Below are 21,069 nucleotides of genomic sequence, written 5' to 3'. Positions count from 1 at the left end.
AAGATGTGATAGGCTCCAGAGTAATCTAAGGAAATACTTTTTTACAGAAATGGTGGTAGATGCATGGAACAGTCTCCCAGAAGAGGTGGTGGAGACAGAGACTGTGTCTGAATTCAAAAAGGTCTGGAAAGGGCCTGGGATAGGCACATGGGATCTCTCAGAGAGAGAAAGAGATAATGGTTACTGTGGATGGGCAGATTAGATGGGCTATTTTGCCCTTCTCTGCCATTATGTTTCAACATTTTTATAATGCCTCTGTATCACTCCATGATGCAACCTCACCTTGAGTAGTGCATTCAATTCTGGTTGCCTTAACTTAAAAAAGATATAGCAGAACATGAAAAGTTTCAAAGAAGAGCAACCACGATGATAAAAGGAATGGAAAAACTAAAGAGTTATGTAGAGGGGAAGGTGGGAGGGGATAGAGACTAAGCCAGACTCTGTTCTGCCTGCCATAAACTATCTCTAGCAGCAGGTTCAAGCTTACAAAACTGTAGAACTATAAAAGGCTTTTATCCTATGGAGACTAGTTAAGTAAAGTTTGCTCTTTTAAGATCTAAACTGTCTATAGAAGGGAACCTACAATTGAGCTTTTCTTTCCAAACCTATCAAAGCCCAGAGCAAAATAATGTATACTTACCCAAAGATATGTCTTCTATTCTTCTCCTCTCAAAAAGAGAATGTCCTCTTCCCTCTTTCTCTCTTTTTCATGGATCTGCTGTTCCTGCCCCCTTTTTGGTGCTTTGCATTCTCTACAATGCTTTTCGACACTGAAAATTCAGTGTGTCTTTTACCTTTATCCATTTACAAAAGATTTTTTATGGTGTTTTAGATTGAATGATGAAGAAACAATGAAAAATTAAGGCAGATAAAGACCATATGGTCTATCTAATCTGCCTAACCATATTGCCTACTATCCCCTCTCTCTTACTAGGGGGGTGCTGAAAAGTTCTCATCCCAACCAACTTCCTAAATTCTGAATGTTATTTTGCCACTGTAGTTGAAAAGAGTGCTATTTTATTTTGCAAAGTGCCAATTTGCAGAATCGTAATACTATGTATAGACATTGTTTCAAATCATTGATTGAACCATGTCAACGAAAAGTGTGGAAATTTCAAGTGTGGAACTCTGAGCCATCATTGCTGAAGAAAACTCCAAAGGAAATCCATGAATGTATGATGCAAACATTGAGTGACAAATGCTCATCATCCTCCACAGTGAAGAAGTGGTGTGCAAACTTTCAGTGTGACAATTTTAAGTCTGAAGATGCAGCAAGGTCTGGGAGGCCTCAAATGGTGTCAACTCTTGAAATTGTTGACCATGTCCATGACCTGAATTTGGCAGATGGTGAATATCAGCTTAAACAATTGCTGAGACACTACAGATATCCAGGGAACATGTTGGGTGTATAATTCATGACCAGCTGGGTATGTAGAAGCTGTCAGTCAAGTGGATACCCAAATGTTTGAATTCTGATGAGAAATGACATAGAGTAGACACTTCCAGCATTTTGCAGCATTTTCAGTGAGCTAGTGCCATCTTTTTGGAATGTCTAGTTACTGTTGATGAAACATGGTTACACCACTGTGATCCTGAGACAAAACAACAGTCCATGCAATGGTGGCACTCAGGTTCTCCAAGGCCAAGGAAATTCAAGACCCAAAAGTCAGCAGGAAAGTCATGGCCATAGTGTTTTGGGATCAGGAAGGTGTTGTAATAACTAACTATCTTCCAAGAGGCCAAACAGTTAATGTGGAATACTACTGTAACTTGCTGTGCCAATTATAGGAGGCACTGAAATAAAAAAGGAGAGGAAAGCTGCAAAAAGGACAATGAACCTACTCATAAGGCTGGCAAAATGATGCCCATCGATTTGTCTACCTTTATTTTAGCTAGCTCCTCATGAACACAACCCTCTGCAAAATCGATCAGGGTCTACTACTCCTCCTTCCCTATTCATGTTTGTCTTCTGCAGTCCTGCTTCCGGCGCCTCAACCGTGAACATACAACAGAAATATTTGTTAAGCAATTCGGCCTTTTCTTTCAACTTCTACACATTTCTCTCCTTCACTTTGAGTCTAACAATGCCACTTTTGCACTTCTTCCTATCACTAATATATCTACAAAATGTCTTGTCTCCCTGTTTTACTGTGTCAGCTATTTTTTCTTCCATTTGCATCTTTGCTTTCCTGACTACACGACCAGCCTCTTTTAACTTTTCCAGATATTTTTGCCTTTCTTCCTCTTTCTGTGATCTTTTGTAGTTTATGAAAGCTAACATCTTATTCCTTACCTTGTCAGCTACTACTTTTGAGAACAAAATCAGCCTTCTTTTCCTCTTACTTTTACTTAATTGCCTCACAAAAAGGTTTCTTGCTCTTACAATTACTCCTTTCAGTTTTGCCCACTGCATTTCCACTCCTTCCAGACAATTCCTTAATGTAATTCCTCATCCAAACAAAGTTAGTTTTTTTTAAGTCTCGAACATTTGCTTTTGAATGGGCTTCTCTATACCCATCTTAATATTAAACCGTACCATTCAGTGATCACTGGATGCCAGATGATCACCCACTGTAACATCAGAAACACTTTCCCTGTTTTTAAGCACTAAGTCCAGGATGACCCCAACCCACGTGGGTTCCATTACCAACTGCTGGAACAGTTATGCTTGAAGAGAACCCAAGATCTCCCTACTTCAAGAATACCCCGCAATAGGGATACCCCAATCAACATCCGGCATGTTAAAATCACATGGTGAGACCTCATTTAGAATATTGTGTACAATTCTGGAGACTGCACCTTCAAAAAGATATAAAAAGGATGGAGTCAGTCCAGATGAAAGCTACTAAAACGGCGCGTAGTCTTCGTCATAAGGCATATGGGGGACAAACTTAAAGATCTCATCAAGTTTCTATGCTTTATGAATTGAAGAACAGGGCCATCACGAGGACAGAGAGACCTGCCGGTTGTGTTTAAGAAACTGTTATTCTCATGTGCTAGACTGTTGTGCAACTCTCAGTTTAAACCTCTTTGACTAGATGATCATGGACTAATGAACTAACTAAAATCCAGTTTTGGATAAAAGTAATCACAATGATTGTAGTATGTGTGTAAAAGTTGGGAAGTGAGTGTAAGTTGATGGGGATTATTCTGATATTTATTAATAAATTAAGGGCTCCTTTTACTAAGGTGCGCTAGCATTTTTAGTGCACACAGGATATTACTGCGCGCTACATGGCTAGAACTAATGCCAGCTCAATGCTGGCGTTAAGGTCTAGCGTGCGCGGCAACTCAGTGTGCGCTATTCTGCATCAACACAGCTTTGTAATAGGAGCCCTAAGTATTGATAAGTTGCACTGTAATGAAATGAATTCTGGGAGATAATATTAAAATTGAATTGATTAAGATAATACTTGTTTGTATTAAATATTTAATTGCTGGTTTTAAGAATTTGAGTTAATGAATATGCAGGAGACAGATTTGCATGCCTACTACCTCCATCGTATGCTGATCGCTCATGTGTATTTTTAAAATGCCCTTCCTTTATAAGAAGCTATTTAATATCATAATATACAATAAATTTTACCAAAATATCAATTTTTATTATCCTTGTATGTTAATCATCAAAAAAACAAATAAATACACAATCACAAACCTTCCAAACGGGACTGCCCCCATTTTTTTTCTGCTTACACCCACACATCACAAATTCATAAGAAAAAGTCAATTTCAATGTTAAACTTCATGATTTTGTTACCCTCCTTGGCAAAAGTTCACAATGTCTGTTCTTGATTTCACTTCTTCTTGATTTCAGTCCAGCCCAGCACAGAGCTGTGCTTTACAATCTTGCGTTATCAGGGGAGTCTCCCGCCATGTTTCTGCTCTCTCAAACAATATATTCGCATCATGCAACCTCGATGAGGGTTAGCCCAAGACAGGTATCCACCACCAACTGCTTGTTCAGTCTTAAAGAATGTATTTTTTTAGGGATATCCTGAAAACCAGACCCATTGGCAGATCCTGAGGACTAGAAGTGAATACCATTGAACTAAAGGGAGAAGAGATCCCTGTTCAGTCCAATATTGCTGAAACTGGAAGCTACAATAGTAATTACTGTCATGTCTTTCAACCCGAAGTGAATTCTCTGCTGGTGAAAGGTACAAATTGGAAACACTTGAAACTCTAGAGTTAGATTTCTCTGCCTACCAATTATAGTAAAGAGTAACAGTATAAGCTTCTCCAAGTTGACATTTCAATAGACTTGCTTCCTTTTCTGGGCAGACTCCTTCCGTGCCTTAAGAAAGTGATCACTTTTCTTGCCAGTTGAATTATTGGTCTCACTGCTGTGCTTGCCAGTTGTGATGGTAAATTTTGTGACGCAGATATACAGTAAATTTTCTGGGAATAACACTGTGTTCGTTGTAATAAGTAGGCTAGTGGACTAACTAAGGCGGTTTTCTGTTTGTTGGCAAAGGCAACATGAGAACATGGAGTGCTGTAGCCTGATAGGCCAGGGGTGGGCAAGTCCTCAAGAGCCACAACCCAGCCAGGTTTTTAAGATGTCCGCAAGGAATACTCGTATGCATGAGATTGATTTAGATTTACTGCTTCCATTTTATGCAAATAGTTCACATACTCGCAAAGAAATCAAAACCCACCTATTCAAAAAATTTATACAGATGGCTTAACCCTAACCTGGACCCCCCTCAGCGCAACTCCCCCTTCACCAGTTCCCTTCTCTTCAAAGCCTCAAGCATGTCAACTGCTTCCCTAATTGTATATATACTGGACCTGTTCTATTTCCTATTTGTACAGCATCTTGAAATATACAGCACCATTATTCTTGTAACTTCTCCTGGAAATGTCCAGAATTCTCTCTGTAAATATCCTGGAAATGTCCAGTTGTCTCGTTTGTAATCCGCCCAGAACTGCAAGGTTGAGGTGGAATAGAAATCAGTAATGTAATGTAATGTAATGTAATAACCCATTTTCCATGGGCTACTGTTAACTTTTAGTTGTTGCCAATTGTGTATAGAATACTTTTCCAATGAAACAAGAGGATAAAAGTCTGTGAAATATAGTTTAGCTTTCTTGTAACTCTGGGCAAGTTATTAAACACTCCATTGCTCCAAATACAAAAAAATGTAGATTTTGAGCCCACTAGAGACAGAGAAAGTATCTAATCTAATCTACAATTTATGAGTTGCTGTATGCGACGTACAATTTGAGTAAAGGCAGAGAAGTAGAAGGGGGGGAGAGGAGAGGAGAGGGAGGGAGAAAGGTCTAGGGAGAAGTGGAGAGTAGAATTAGCGATACATTTAGGCCCTCTTTTACAAAGGCACGCTAAGCGTTTTAGCATGGATTTAGTGTGCGCTAACCGCTAGGGCGTCCATAGGATAACATGCACACGTAAGCGTTTAGCACGTGCTGAAAAACTTAGCGCACCTTTGTAAACGAGGGAGTTCATATTTGAAGATATTGAAATCGCAGTCAAGTGGGCTAATGATTGTCAAAGAAGTGCGCTGCCCCGGAGAGAAGAGCTTTCAGTTTTTTTTTCCAAAATTTAAGATTCGGTTTTTGATAGCTGTTGGGAGGCTGTTCCAGGTTTTTGCGCCGAGGTAGGTGATAAGTGTGCTGAATATGCTTTTGTATTTTATTCAATAAGGGATGGAAGGATAAGGAGGAGTTTCTATATATAATATGTTAACCGCTTTGTACCACAGAAAGGTGATATTTCAAATCAGTACCCTCTCTAACCCCTTTCTATTAGATGGCTCTGAGTTCTATTTTCAGAAGGAGTTTCTGGTAGAGGAAGGGTTGTTAAATTCTTTATTGATTTTCAAATTTTGACAGGGCAATACAACTATATTAAACATGAGCATTATACATATCGCACTTATAATACACAAATTAATACATTACCAATCCTTTTCTCCCTCCCTTCCTCACATAACCATTACACTGCATATGCATATATTATTGCAATATTATAGATAAATACCTTTAGCAATCCCAAATACCTTCCCCTCCCCCCGCCCCCGGATGTGTAAGGAATCTGTAAAAAGGGAAATACCTGACATTCATAGCAATTCAACATATGCAGTCAATGGGCTCCCCACCTTATTGAATGTCATACTAGACCCCAAGCACTCCGCATTCATTCTCTCATATTTATACGTGGAACAAATATTTGCCCACCAAAATGTGTAAGTCAGTCTGTCTGGTAGAGGAAGGGTTAATATTATAATAGATCACCTAACAGGTATGGCAAATATGCTCATAAGTTACACCAATTTTAAAGATGAAGAAAAGTACGCACCTAGGCCCTGATTCTATAAATGGCGCCTAAATTGGCAGGTGCCGTTGGAAACGGCACCTATCGCATGTCGATCAAATATAGGTTCCATTTGTAGAATTGTGCCTACTGGTGTCTAAATTGAGTTGGACGCCAGTAGGTGTCTACAACGTAGGTGCCGGTATATTAGACCAGAGTTTTCCTGGCCTAAAATACCAGCACCTAATGCTTTCCACATCCAAACTCTGCCCCTAACCAAACTCTACCCCTAACCATACCTATTTTTCATGTAGACTCCTCGGTGTAGGCGTTGGTAGGTAATTGAATAACCAAGAAAGATCTCAAGCACCTCCAACGGGTCCAAAATGCAGCTATCCGCCTCCTACACAGCCTCAACTACCATGATTTCATCTCCCCAGCACTCCGCGCTGAACACTGGCTCCCAATTAGCCAACGCTGTGCATTCAAGGCCCTGGCAATAGTACACAAAAGAATTTATGCCACCACCCCCTCCTACATAAAATCCAAGCTACCCATTTACATCCCCACCCGTACCCTCCGTTCAGAAACGGAGATACGCATTCCCCCCGGAAGGTCCCTCCTCTCAGAAACCGCAAACGCTCCTACAGCCACTTCATTCCCCAACTCTGGAACCAACTCCCCCCTCAACTCAGACTATAGAACTCACTAATGACATTCCAGAAAATGGTAAAGACCCTCCTCTTCAACTAAAGGTCACCCTCAGTCTACACCCAACCCCTTAAACCCCACCTCTACCCTTCTTTCTCCATTCTAATCTTCTGCCTAAATTTCTGTATAGTCCACTCTCAGCCTATACTCAAATAATTTGTATCTAAACTAAACTACTTATATTTAAACTACTGTTCTTAATTTGCTGTATAGTCCCTATATTTACACTGCTGCACAGTCTCGTATGTCCAAGTATTTAAATCTACTATATAATCTTGTATGTCCAATTCACTCCATTGTGAATGTTTACTTGTAAACCGTTCTGAGCTACTGGGAGGACGGGATAAAAATCTAAATAAATAAATAAAAAAGATGTTTTGATCCTAGTACAGAGATTTCTTTCCTCCCCTCCCCCCCCCCCCACACAGACCTTTTACAAAACCATAGCGCGGTTTTTAGTGCTGGCTGTGGCAGCAACAGCTCCGATGCTCATGGGAATTCTATGAGCGTCAGAGCTGTTACCGCTGCTACCAGCGCTAAAAACGCCAGTGTGGTTTTGTAAAAGAGGGCTTTGTTTGGAAAATATCTCTTACAATAATTGTAATGCTTTGTCTGCTGGAATCATGGTATAACATGCTGTAACATCCAAGGTTACCCAAATATATTGAGACTCTACGTTCTGTAATGTGGATAACATCTGCAACCTATGTGTGGTATCTTTTAACATATGATTTGATCTGAGCAACCTCGTACTGTAAAAAGATATCCAACCATTTTGACAATGGTACCAATACAGAATTTCTCATTGATACAACTGGACGTCCGGTGGGTGAGGGGGGGTTGGTCAATTCTTTTATAGAGATAGGTGCCACGCCAAACTCCACATGGAACTTTAATTGCTTTTTTAATGTTTTTAAATTGGCTTTTAATGATGTTTTCAATTATAACACCAATTAAAAAAATTAATTTCCAGCAGAATTCAGCTGGGGCCGTTGATCTAGCCGCCATTTATAGAATCTGGCCCCTAAAGTGTGACAAAATGGTGTGTTTCCTTATCCTCCATTTATGAATTCATGCATGCCTGTTCAGGGCTGGTTGTGGAAAGACATGGTGTCTTCTTAGGGTGACAGGAGCTGTAGAAGGGGTATACTGTCTGTTTATAGGTCTGTCTTTGTGTGTTTCTAACTTTGAATGTGTCTTTTTGCTATATGTTTTTATTTTGTGTCTTTGTATGTGTTTGTCTGTATATCTTTTGTTCCTCTACAAACAGACAGACAGACCAACAGATGGAGTCTTCCCAATATGTTGCTTTCACAACTCGTATTTGTCCCAGAGCCCCTCTGTATCTTATTTCAGGTATGAAAACCCCAAAAGATCTAGATATGCTGGTATTTCACCTGTTTTCTATCCATAAATGGCGACATAGAAAAAGAATGCTGCAAATGTAATAGTTTTTCTGCCGTGTCCTCTTTTCCCTTGCAATTGGTCTAATTGTTTTGATTTACTTTTTGCTACCAGAAATCACTACATTATTTGTATAGAACCAGGCTGAAAACATTGAAGCCATTGTTTCCAATCCTGCTTCTCTCACTCTCTTTTCTTGTGATCTTGGGTAAGTCATTTCAGCGGGAGCTACAATATTCTGTAAGTTCAGAAGTAGGTAGGAGCCCCATCCATGGTCTATCCTCTTGTGATCATGCGCTCATTATTCTGCTCAATATTGGGCTGTATTGTGTCTCAGGTAACACAGAATTATTACTTATATTCTTCTTACTGCTTTCAATTAAACAAGGATATTGTGGTAAGAACTTGAAATTATTATTATACTTTGGGTTCACAAACATTTTCTCTGCATTGTATTGGTCAATAAAGGAAGAGAATGAAATTTTTAACTGTCAGATGCTGAAAGTTCAAATTGCTGCATCTAATGGAAACAGAGAAAGACAACTTTTTTCAATGAACAAATACTTCACTCATTTTTCATAAGCAGCTCATTGTTCAGTCACTTGATCAATGAGCTCTTAATTAATGAGCTTTTAATAACTGAGTTTAATGATCAGTGAAACAGTCAAGCCATATCTTTATATGGACAAATTATTCCTTTCCTTCTCCCCTTTAATCAAGCTGCACTAGAGGTTTTTTCATATGGGCTGGTGAGGTAAGTGCTGCAATGCTGAAAGGAATTCTATGAGCGTTGGAGCATTTATCACGCCGGCCCACAGCTTGATAAAAGGGGCTGTTAATGTACAGCAATGTGAATATTCCACAGAGATATGCGTTCAGGTGCAAATGCTGAAAATGCTAGCTTAACATTAAGGGCTCCTTTTATGAAGCCGCGCTAGTGGGTTTAACGCGCGTGACTTTTCATCACGTGCTACCCCCGCGCTGGCCAAAAAACTACCGCATGCTCAAGAGGTGGCGGTAGCGGCTAATACATCCGGCGGTTTAGCGCGCGCTATTACGCGTCTTTGTAAAAGGAGCCCTAAGTGACTACTAATCCTTTTGAAGTTATTTCTTTTGGTTTTTTTTGCATTCATGCTTGAACTCATAAATGGCTGAATTTTGCTGCTTGTTGCATAAGCTTTAGCCATGTCCCTAGAGCAGGGGTGTCAAAGTCCCTCCTCGAGGGCCGCAATCCAGTCGGGTTTTCAGGATTTCCCCAATGAATATGCATGAGATCTATTTGCATGCACTGCTTTCATTGTCTGCTAACAGATCTCATGCATATTCATTGGGGAAATCCTGAAAACCCAACTGGATTGCGGCCCTCGAGGAGGGATTTTGACACCCCTGCCCTAGAGCATCCCAAATACTGTACTAATTTAAAATGGATAACTTTGGCTATAAACTTATAAAGCTAGGCATCAATTACAGAATCATGCTTAACGGTGCCTACCATAAAACTTAGGCACCATCAGCTGTCCTCCCTCCTTTCCTCCTCAGCTACCATAGGAGCCAGCTTTGTGGGTGCCAGTGGATGCTGAGCACCCCAATAATAAGCAAGCTTCTTCACTGTATCCAAAATGAGGTAATTTGTATTGTGTTTGGCATTCCCAATTATTTTGAAATGTTGGCACCCATGGCAGCCAACGTCATGGAATGGCTCCGAGCAAAAACACTGAACTCAACAGCAGGAGCAAGGAACTTCCAATGTTGATGTCACCCTATTGTCATGACAAGCTCTCTGCTAGACTCTTGGTAAAAAAAAAATAATAAAATGAGTTTGCAGCCAGGGAGATTACTAAAAAGTTCAGGCCATATCTCCGGGCCATACTTTCCCTATTGAAGTCAATGTGAGTACAAACTGAACTTACATCTCATTATCGCTTCATTGGCCAATGGTCCCTTCCTCTTCTTTCCAAGACAGCCAGTATCATGGGATGATTTCTGCTAGCCATTCCATTCCCATCAGGTTCACCATATGCAATAGCAGCATTTGATGAGTTTAGTCTGAGGAACAGGCCAAGAGCAATAGATCCAGCAAGGGTCAAGGAAGGAGGGATGCTGGGAGACTGATGCGGAGGAAGGAAATGGAGATCATCTTTCCTTTCATTCCTCTGCATCCCTAGGGGGGCCCTGGCCAATTTTTTATTTTTATTTTATTTTTATCACAGTCTACTCTGTTTTATACTCATTATGTAAACATATGTACAGCTAAACCTACAAGAAAAGACACCATTAAAAGATTTGTAATCCCCCTTGGGGAACTTGAGTGAAGTAAACCTGAGTGAGATTTCCCATGGATTACTAAGACTAGTTATGCTTCTGCCTGAGAGGATGGGGAAGAATGGTGGTTGACTGGGAATTGACAAACTGATGTGTGATGACAGTAAATCATTCAGTGGCATCGGTATGTTATGAGTGAAATTAAGGTTACTGTTGAATGACAGCAAGATATACAAGTATCTATGTGATAGGACCTGTAAAAAGAAGGGGGTATCCCAGACTGGTACCACAGCCAGGGGTTGAAGTAAGAGGTGCCCTTGTTGACCAAGCAGAGGTCAAGAGAAGCCTCTGGGAGCAGGAGAAAATGTATCCCCCCCAAGAGTGGAACCTTGACCTGTTCTGATGCAGAGATGGGTGAGGGGAACCACACCTCTGAGGATGAAGGACGAACTAGGAGGCCTGGTCATAAGTCAGTCCAGCAGCTGGGAAAAAGCCCAGTGGGATGCTTGCCTGGTGAGTATGCAAACAAGCTGCAGCCCCAAATTGTGCTGCCAGATGGGATAGGGTTAGAGGAGTGAAGGACTGCTGTGCATTTGTAAATAGTTAATCATTGGAGCTTCTTGTCACATTAACTTCTTGGGGACACACCAAGACTATAACGGAAAGAAAAAAAATTATTTATTTTACTTTGTTACCTCAAGATTTGTGTTTGTCATGTTAGAAGTTTCACCAGTAAAGGTTCATCAGTTTAAAAGCATTTCAGGTGTGAGTGCATTATTTCTTAAGAATGGGTTACAGTGATTGAAAGGTGGTACTTAAAAACCCCATGGCCTACTGAGATTTAGTCCAGCTCCATTCTCGCCCACCTTGACATCCCAAAACTGTTTTGTATATCCTAGTCAGGGTACTGTGCCAAGGAGCTTAGGTGGGGCCTATGGACTCTATGAATGGGACAAGTGTTACATGTTTATATTAAAAAAAAACAAAAACCCCTAAGTTTTATATCAATAAAAGTGTTTGATTAATAAAATGAATCTTCTTTCTTTTAGTTGCCTCACAAAATGTGAATTTCCCTAGTAGGAGGTGGTGTATATCCCTCTTGGCAATCCATATGTATGAGTGTAAATGGTGTTTAAAAAAAAGTTTTTATCTGTCCCATGTGCTAAAGTGCTGGAGAGTCTGAGGCCTCTTTGGAGGTCAGTGGCATACTGGAGGACTCTCTTCTGGGCTTGGTTCAGTTCTGAGTCAACCAGGAATATGTCTGAGCCGAATTGGTGATAACCTGGGCATATGGAGCCTTTAAAAGAAACATTTTAGGTTTATTGTAGATCCAGGGGCTATAAAGCTTTAATTCAGGATAGACGCGACTGGCTGCGATTTCATGCTGTCATGAGGCCAGCAGCAGGGAGAGCAGGAAATGCAGCCTGGCTGGTTGGTGCTGGGAACAAATTGAGCATATGCAAACTCTTGCTCATGCACAGTTTGGCTCCAGAGCCCACAATAGGCTACAAATGAAGCTGGGACTTCAATTATTGAGGCATCCTGGCAGGCTACCTTTGATAATCATGCTTGGTTGCCGGCACCATGGGGGTAGGGGGGGATCAATCCAGAGAACCTCTGACAGTGGGAGCAGCCTGAAAAGTTTTGATGACAATGTCTATAGGCCTTAAATTTTAATTATTTTAATTTTTAGGGATGTGTTTAGGTCCCTGTTGTAAGGTTTGGAGGGGTTATGTGAGGCAGCCTTACAATCCGCCAGGTCCCAGGTTCAATACCCTCGCAGAAGATTCATTAGGAAGTAAAATCACTGACAAAGACCACTAAGAGTGCTTGCATAAAGAATAGCTATATTGTGCAGAGAAATAAGCTTAATATTACAGAAAAGCAAGATTTATAAAGATATATCAAGCATTACAATGGTAGAAAATAAGTTTTACAAATACAGAGACAATTTCTGTGCTCTTGTGAATAAGAGAGAAAAACAGCTTCCTGAATAGGTGTTGTGAGGACAAAGACAGAGAGAGAGAGGTAGAGAGAGAAAGGGGGATGAGGAGGGTGATGTTCCAGAGAGAGAGAGAAAGGGGTGTTGCAGAGAGGAGGCTTTTATAGCATGGAATCTTATTCTAAATATAGAAACTATTGTATTTCTCACTATCTTTCTGTTTATAATTTGTAAACTGTTTGAAACAATGGTTAGTTTAATTGATAAGGAAGGTGTGATACTTGCAGGCATGGGATTAGTCTCTGACTTCTTTGTCCCATTCAAGTAGCCTATCTTCTTGATAAATAATCCAGTCTGGCTGGATGCTTAATGTATGTGAATTCTATGCAGGAGCATTTAGGGTCTATCTGTATCAACATTCCAGAGTCAGATTGATATAATGTCCCATAGGCCTTTGCTGACGTTGGTTAGGCCAACCGAAAATGCTGATTGCTAGCAATGCTAGGCTGACATCTGTTGGCTGGCATTTTCAGGGTAAATTCTAAAAAAACAAATTTGTTTGGGGAGGTTTCTGGAGTTCTCTTTATGGTAGGCCAAGGGAGTCTCATTGTGTAAAAAATGTATTTAATAGTGAAAACTGGTGATTTGACTGAGGACTGCGTATTTATTTCATGTCTGGTGGCATGTTCCAAGTTCATTTTTGGAAGGAACATTTTGTGATATGTTTTTTAAACCCTGTATCTGATATGTTTTTCTCAACCACTTATGCCATGTCAAACAATTGGTATAAATGCTTGTGCCTAAATGCTGTCAGTTATGCATATAATTGGTAGTTTTCTATAACCTTAATGCCAATCAGGGATTTCCTTAGGCTCAGCCCTAAGGAAGTCCCTAATTGGCTCAGGTGCCTCAGGCCCCTCCCAAGGGAGGATTCTGAGGCACCTGAGCCAATCAGGGCCTTAGGCCCCTCCCTATGCATCACATGATGCACCGGAGTGGGGCCTAAGATTCACATTTACGTTGCATCAGGAGGAGGAGCAGGAGGACTTTGTGGTTCCTTCTGTTCCCGAAGCCAAAGGAGCAGGAGGGACTGAGCACCCCTCCTGCTCCCAACTTTTAGGTACGGGAGATGTTGGGACCGGGACGGTCGGGGGGGTTGTGTGTGTGTGCCGGACCGGGCTGGGCTGGTTGGCATCCCTCCTGCCATTTTGGCACGCATGGGGGGGGGTTGGCATGGAGGTGCTTTGTCGGGTAGGGGGAGGCTTTTTTTCTTTTTTTACAATATTCCTGATATTTTGTGCCCCATTAAAAAAATGAAAAAAAAAAAAAAGCTGGCAGAAGTCCTGACAGCAGTGACAGGAGGCTGCTTCTCCTGTCAGTACTGTCAGGGCTCTCCCCGACTCAATCCAATCCGTGCAGTCTGTTAGGGGCATGCCTCCGATCGCCCCCATTTGCTTGAAAATGGTTAGTGAATTGGTCAGCCTGCCTCCAATCGCTCACGAATCGGACCCGGATCAGAAGGTTAGTGAATCTAGGCCTTCGTCTTTTGCTTTTAATATTTGAGTGTGTGGTGCAGTGGTTAGAGCCACAGCCTCAACACCCTGAGGTTATGGGTTCAAATCCCACACTGCTCCTTGTGACCCTGGGCAAGTCACTTAATCCCTCATTGCCCCAGGTACATTAGATAGAATGTGAACCTGCCAGGACAGATAGGGAAAAATGCTTGAGTACCTGAATATACACCACCTAGGTTATAAGTCGTATATAAGTGCTATAAATAAATAAATAAATAAATAAAATGAGTGTTATTGATGTTAATTGTCAACAATTTGGATTTACATGTACATGCTATTTATAAAGATCCACTTGCAAATCTTATAGCATGTAACTCAAAAGGGACATGGCTATGGGAAAGACATGGAAAGGTCAGAGGTGTTCACTAAAGATGAATGCAGTATTACTGAATACTAGAGATCCATGCCTAACTTAGGTGCCAGAATTTATACCAGGTTTCAGTTGGTGTAAATCTTCATGCTCAAGGTCTGGTGCAGAAATTGGCCAGAATCACTACTCTATAAATGGTGTATAACTGGCAGTGCAATTTATAGAATAGTGCTCTGTGCAAATTTTGAGCTGTGCCCAAATGTGGGTGCCTTTACTGAATCTAGTCCTAAGTATAAAAATGTGCATGCAGGATTATAGCACAAGGAGGTAAGAGAATTATGTAGAGGTTTTCTTCTGATCAGTGCATATGGAAAATGTTTGTAACTCCAGGCCTGAATATATGCTCTTCATATGTTTGATGCAATTGTGGGGTAGTTTTAAGAATGTGCTGTAAAGGGAATTAATATTCAGTGGAGCCGAAAATTGAATACAAATGGTATTTTAATAAAGATGTATTAAAAATAATTTCACTGAAACAGGATATGTGCATAAATAACTTGAAATCAAACCAATACTTCCTTAAGAACTCATGTTTCTCCTACTTAAATGTGAGGTTACTAATTAACCCCCCTTCCCCTTTAATGAAGCCATGTTAGGGTTTTTTTATCACCGGCCATGGTGGTAAATGTTCCAATGCTCATAGGAATTCTATGAGTGTTGGAGCTTTTACCGTAGTGGCCGGCAATAAAAAAAAGTCTAATGTGGCTTCATAAAAGGGGGTGGGGGATAAGTTGGGTGCCTATCTTTAGACACCTCGTATAGAATTTCTCCCTTAAGGGCAGATTCTATAAATGGTGCCTAACTCGTAGGCACCTAGCAAAAACAGCACCTACCACATGTCAATCGAAATTAGGCACTGTTTGTAGAATCGCAACTAGCGGCGCATAAATCGACTTAGGCGGCAGTGGCCAAGATTAACTCAATCTATGCCCAAACTCCACTCCAAATATGCCCCTAACCATACCTACTTGCTGGTAGTCGCCTTGTAGATGCATACATCAGAGTTGTAGGTGCCTAGCTTAGTAGGCGCCTACTGGTTAGTTAATTTTTTTAAATCACTTTTTAATTGTTTTTTAATCACACTTTCAATTATCAGCACCAATTAAGCCAATTTAAAAAATTAAATAAGACTACTAGATTAGCTAGGTGCCCCACTAGGCCACTTCAGGCGCCTTTTATAGAATCAGGGCCTTTGAGCATTAGGAAAAGTGTTCAACATATTGAAGATAATAATACTGCTTATCTCTTGTTGCACTCTGCTTCCATTTCATTTTCTAGCACCTTTTCTTTCCCTTTTCTTCCTTATTCCATAACTCAGATCTCATCCTTCCACTTGTTATCACTCATTCTTTGGAATCAACTACCTACTCATCCCTATTGCTCCTTCTGTGCGAGTCTTGAAATGCTTTCTTCACCTTCTCCAAATTACTCATCCAAGTAAGTGGCTGGCTTCCTCTTCCTTTACCTTATGATCTTCCCACTTCTAACTTCATTTCACCTGGCCTTGGTTTGCCTCGCCATCTCTGACGTAGGAAGTTTGGTGGAAGTACTATACACATTCAAATTTTTTTAATGTTCTAAATATCTTTTTTGAAACTGTAACTGCATGAGTTAGAAATAATTATTCTAGTTTTCATTTGTCTACTGCCTATGAGATTCATCATGCACTTGTGTCACCCTATTTCTTGAACCTAATGTTTTAAGGGCAATACAAACTAGTGGAGGTTGCCATATTTTTCATTCTCTGAAATCCTGCCTCAAGGTTATCAGTGACATCACAGTGCTGTCATTCATTAGTGAGTGATTCTGGGGAAAACAAATGCAAGATAATGATTCTTAAGCAAAGATGTACATTCTGCGTACATGATGCCTAAACTACCTTTTACTGCCTTAAACGTTAGTTTCAAAAGCAACAGTACAAAAAATAGTCTTGCTTGAAGATATTTATAGAGTTACGTATTCCAGCAGGATCCTAGATTAATGGGACATTTCCACCTGTTTAGTTCTAGGGAAGATCCGGAGTGCCGTTGGAAGTGCTCAGCTTCTGATGTCTCAGAAATTCCAGCAGTTTTATTGGCTTTGTCAACAAAATCTGGTAAGTCACTACATATGGGAGTTTAAAAAATACACCATGTTTTCACACGTTTGATTTGTAGAACTCAGTGATACATTTATGCAAACAGTGAGACTCAGAATTCTATAAATGCACATTTTTCCTGAACACAGCAAACTTCTAAAGAAGGGACTTATTTGATCTTGAAATCTCATATACTATTGTATAATTTTTATTAATCCTTTAAAAAAAGCACCCCAAAATCTCAAGAACCCATCAATGGCATAGCAATGGGTAGGGTTACCAGATTTTACCTCAGTAAAATCCAAACCCCCTAGACCCGCCCCTAGGCCCACCCAGTTTCACCCATCCCTGCCCTGTTAAGTCTCAGCTCTGCCTTCAGCTCCACCCCCAGCCTTGCCTCCTGCTGCCCCGCCCCCCTGCATGTACACGTGCGTGTGACATCACCGCGTTGGATCCGTGCATGCGCAGATGCTCCCTCCCGACACAATTTCTTTTCAAAACCCAGCCAAAGGAGAACATGTCCGGGGAAATCCAGACAGCTGGTAACCCTAGCCATGGGGGAGCCATCCAATTTTTTATAGGCCCACCAAGTAGTGGCACACATTGTTATTGTAGTTGGCAGGGATCCCCAGGCCCTGTCAGCTGAAGAGCCCTTTCTCCTCCCAGCAGTCAGCAGTTCATTTCTAGCTGCAAATGCCAACATGCCCCCTCCCTTCCGTACATCCTCAGTTCATCTAGAAACCACCCCCTCCCCCCCAGACTTGGAGCATGCCAGTTGAACTGAGCATGCACAAGTGCTGGTGTCAGCAGCTGAAAATGCACTGCTTACTGCCAGGAAGATGAGTATGCTTGGAACTCCAGAAAGGACTCTTCAGTTGGTGGGGTCTGGGGATCCCCACCAGTCAAGGTATTTATACTGTGAAGGTCCGGGGAGCAGTTGCTAGACCAAACAGAAGTGCATAAAACTGATAATGATTTCCCAAAACTGCAAAGCAAAGGAACTGCTGATTAGTGTTTCACATATTAACGTAGTAGATGACAGCATATAAAGACCTGAATGGTCCATCCAGTCTGCCCATTAGTTACACTCCCTATAATTCATGATTAAATTAAATTGTCTTTTTTTCTTTGATATTTCTGGGTCATAGACCATAAAGTCCACCCGTTACTGTCCTTAGGTTCCAACTACTGGAGTTGCCATCGAAGATCACTCCAGTCTATCCAACCATCTCATCATTTATAGGATATATACCATGAAGTTTGCCTAGCAACATCCTCATGTTCCAAGTTACTGGAGTTCCCATTGATGTCCTCTTTAGCCCATCCTACATTGAATCCCCATATACTGGATTCATTTTCTAATTAGACATCCTCTGTGTTCATCCCACGCTTTTATGAATTCCAGGCATCATAACATTACTCCTAAGTCTACCTCACCACAACCTAATTTATGCCCTCCCTTCTCTGGAAAAGATATTCACTGTTGCGGGGCCACAATGGTGGAATACTCTCCCCCAGTATATTAGAACAGAACATGATATGGCAACGTTTAAAAACTTTTTAAAAACTTACTTATTTAAGGATGCTTTTAATCTCTAATAGATGATTAATTAATGTTTACGAAGTGTGCTTTGGTAGATTTTATACCCCTCCTTTTGTTCTTTCCATTTTTTCACCATTCCCAAAAATGTAACTATACCCGCCTTCCTCTCTCTCATGTTAGTCAGAACTGGAAAACATTGTTATTGTATTAAGTTTCTTTATTGTATTTTATTATAACTTGTACATCGCTTAGAAATTGAAATAGGCGATTAATCAAAAACAGAAATAAACTTGAAACTTGAAACTTGATATGGTTCTATATTAATACCTTTCAAGTATTTAAACATCTGTATCATATCTCCCCTGTTCCTCCTCTCCTCCAGAGTATACATATTTAGGTCTTCCAGTCTCTTCTATTTCTTTTGGCACAAACACCCTACCATTTTCATTGCCTTCCTCTGAACTGCCTCAAGTCTTCTTATATCCTTCACCAGATACTGTCTCCAAAACTGAACACACTACTCCAACATCTCCCTTCTTCTGCTGATTACTCCTCTTTCTATACATCCTAGCAGTGGCGTACCAACGGGGGGGCATGGGGGGCGGTCCGCTCCGGGTGCCATGCCCTGAGGGGGTGTTCTCGGTCCAGTCCGGTTCCCCCCCCTGCGCCAGGTGTCGCGTTTGGAAACAGCCTGCAGCAAGATTGCGATGCTAGCGATCTTTGCCTGCTTCGGCTGTTTCCTCCGCCACGGTCCTGCCCCTCCTCTGAGGTCAGAGGAGGGGCGGGACCGCGGCGGAGGAAACAGCCGATGCAAGCAAAGATCGCTGGCATCGCGCGATCTTCCTGCAGGCTGTTTCCCCAGGGAAATGAAGCATGGAGGCCGGGGGAATGAGCAGTGCTTTGCGGTGGTGGTGGTGGAGCCGAGCGGTCCTTCGAGGTAGTGGGGGAGGCAGCAGGCCTTCAGGGTGGGACGGGCAGGCAGACCTTGTTGAGGGGGAGGAGACAGGCCTTCAGGAGGACAGGCAGGCAAGCCTTCAAAGGGGGGACAAGCCTTCGGGGGGGTGCAGGCCTTCGGGGGGGACAGGCAGACCTTCGGGGGGGTGACAGGCCTTCGGGGGGGTGCAGGCCGTCGGGGGGGGACAGGCCTTCAAGGGGGACAGGCAGGCCTTCGGGGGAGTGAGAGGCCTTCGGGGGGGGGCAGGCCTTCAAGAGAGGGCACAGACCTTCAAGGGGGGGACAGGCAGGCAGGCCTTTAAGGGGGGACAGGCCTTCGAGGGGGGTGTAGGCCTTTGGGGGGGTGCAGGCCTTCAAGGGGGGTGCAGGCCTTTGAAAGGGTGCAGGCCTTTGGGGGGGTGCAGGCCTTCAAGGGGGGGACAGGCCTTCAGGGGGGGCAGGCCTTCAAGGGGAACAGGCAGGCAGGCCTTCAAGGGGGGGACAAGCCTTCGAGGGGGGTGTAGGCCTTAGAGGGGATGCAGGCCTTTGGGGGGGGGGGTGCAGGCCTTCGGGGGGTGCAGGCCTTCAAGGGGGGGACAGGCCTTCGAGAACTCACGCACCATTCACACACCCTCCAACCAAAAACGTCAAAAGAAAAAAACAGTTCGACAACCTCCTAGCCATTCGAGCTGCAACACTCGTCCCCCAACACTACAACCTATTGACCTCGACCACAAACTACAAAACCTTCAAAAAAGAAATAAAAACCCTTCTATTCAAAAAACACATAAAACCGAACTAACACAATCAGAACTGTCCCAAGCATCACCTGCAACTACTCCATATGTACTTCTGATGTCATGACAATTCAGACATAATTTATGTTATGTTATGGTATGTTTGGAGTAATGGTTACATATATGAGGTTCAATAAAAGAAAATTTTCACTGCCTGTTTCTATTATGACCATTTATTCAGTTTCATGGTTATTACAAAAAATATTTTTTTACATGGGGGGGTGTCAAAAAATTATGGGCCCCGGGTGCCACATACCCTAGGTACGCCACTGCATCCTAGCATCCTTCTGACTACAGCCACCACCTTGTCACACTGTTTCGTCGCCTTCAGATCCTCAGACCCCAATGTCTCTCTCCCTGTCCATGTATATCAGCCTTTCACCTCGCAGCACATATGTCTCCCTTGGATTTCTACTCTCTAAATGCATCATTGTGCACTTCTTGCATTGAATTTTAGTTGCCAGGTATTCTTCTAATTTTTGCAGATCCTTTTCATGTTTTCCACTTCCTCTGGGGTGTCCACCCTGTTATAGATCTTGGTATCATCCGCATAAAGGCAAATCTTACCTTCTAACCCTTTGGCAATGTCGCTCATGAACACATTGAACAGAATCAGCCCCAGCACCTAGCCTTGAGGCACTCCACTACTCGCCTTTCCTTTGTCTGAGTGAATTCCATTAACCACCACCCTCTGGCATCTGTCTACCAACCAATTTCTAATCCAATGCACCACTTTAGGCCCTCACTTCAACCCATAAAGTTTATTCAAGAGCTTCCTATTGAGAACCATTTGAAAGGCTTTACTGAAATCTATGTAAATTACATCTAGCGTGCGTCCTTGATCCAATTCTCTGGTCAGCAAGTCAAATAATTCAGTCAGATTTGTTTGACACAATTTACCTGATGCCTCAGATCTTGTAATCCATTAGTTTCTAAGAATTTCACTATCCTTTTCTTCAGCAACATTTCCATTATTTTTCCAATAACTGAAGTGAGGCTTACCGGCCTATAGTTTCCCGCTTCATGTCTACAACCACTTTTGTGAAGAGGGACCACATCCGCTCTTCTCCAGTCCCATGGAACCTTTCCTGTCTCTAAAGATTTATTGAACAAATCTTTAAGAGGAACTGCCAGAACCTCTCAGAGCTCCTTCAATATTCTGAGATGGATTCCTTCTGTTCG

The 21,069-nt window shown here is 42.0% G+C and overlaps 1 protein-coding gene across 1 annotated transcript in view; it reads left to right on the top strand.

Moving 5' to 3' along the window:
- DLGAP2 (DLG associated protein 2) overlaps window positions 1–21,069 on the top strand; it is a 1,086,744-nt gene that overhangs the window by 1,018,679 nt on the left and 46,996 nt on the right. Inside the window, exon 10 of the mRNA XM_033938644.1 lies at window positions 16,541–16,632. Coding sequence (XP_033794535.1) covers window positions 16,541–16,632 — 92 coding nt within the window. The remainder of the gene's footprint in view (window positions 1–16,540; window positions 16,633–21,069) is intronic.

The sequence above is a fragment of the Geotrypetes seraphini genome, chromosome 3 (assembly GCF_902459505.1).
Source record: "Geotrypetes seraphini chromosome 3, aGeoSer1.1, whole genome shotgun sequence".
NCBI classification, from domain to species: domain Eukaryota; kingdom Metazoa; phylum Chordata; class Amphibia; order Gymnophiona; family Dermophiidae; genus Geotrypetes; species Geotrypetes seraphini.
Note: the sequence above shows the minus strand (reverse complement) of the source record. Positions and strands in the feature narration are given on the sequence as shown.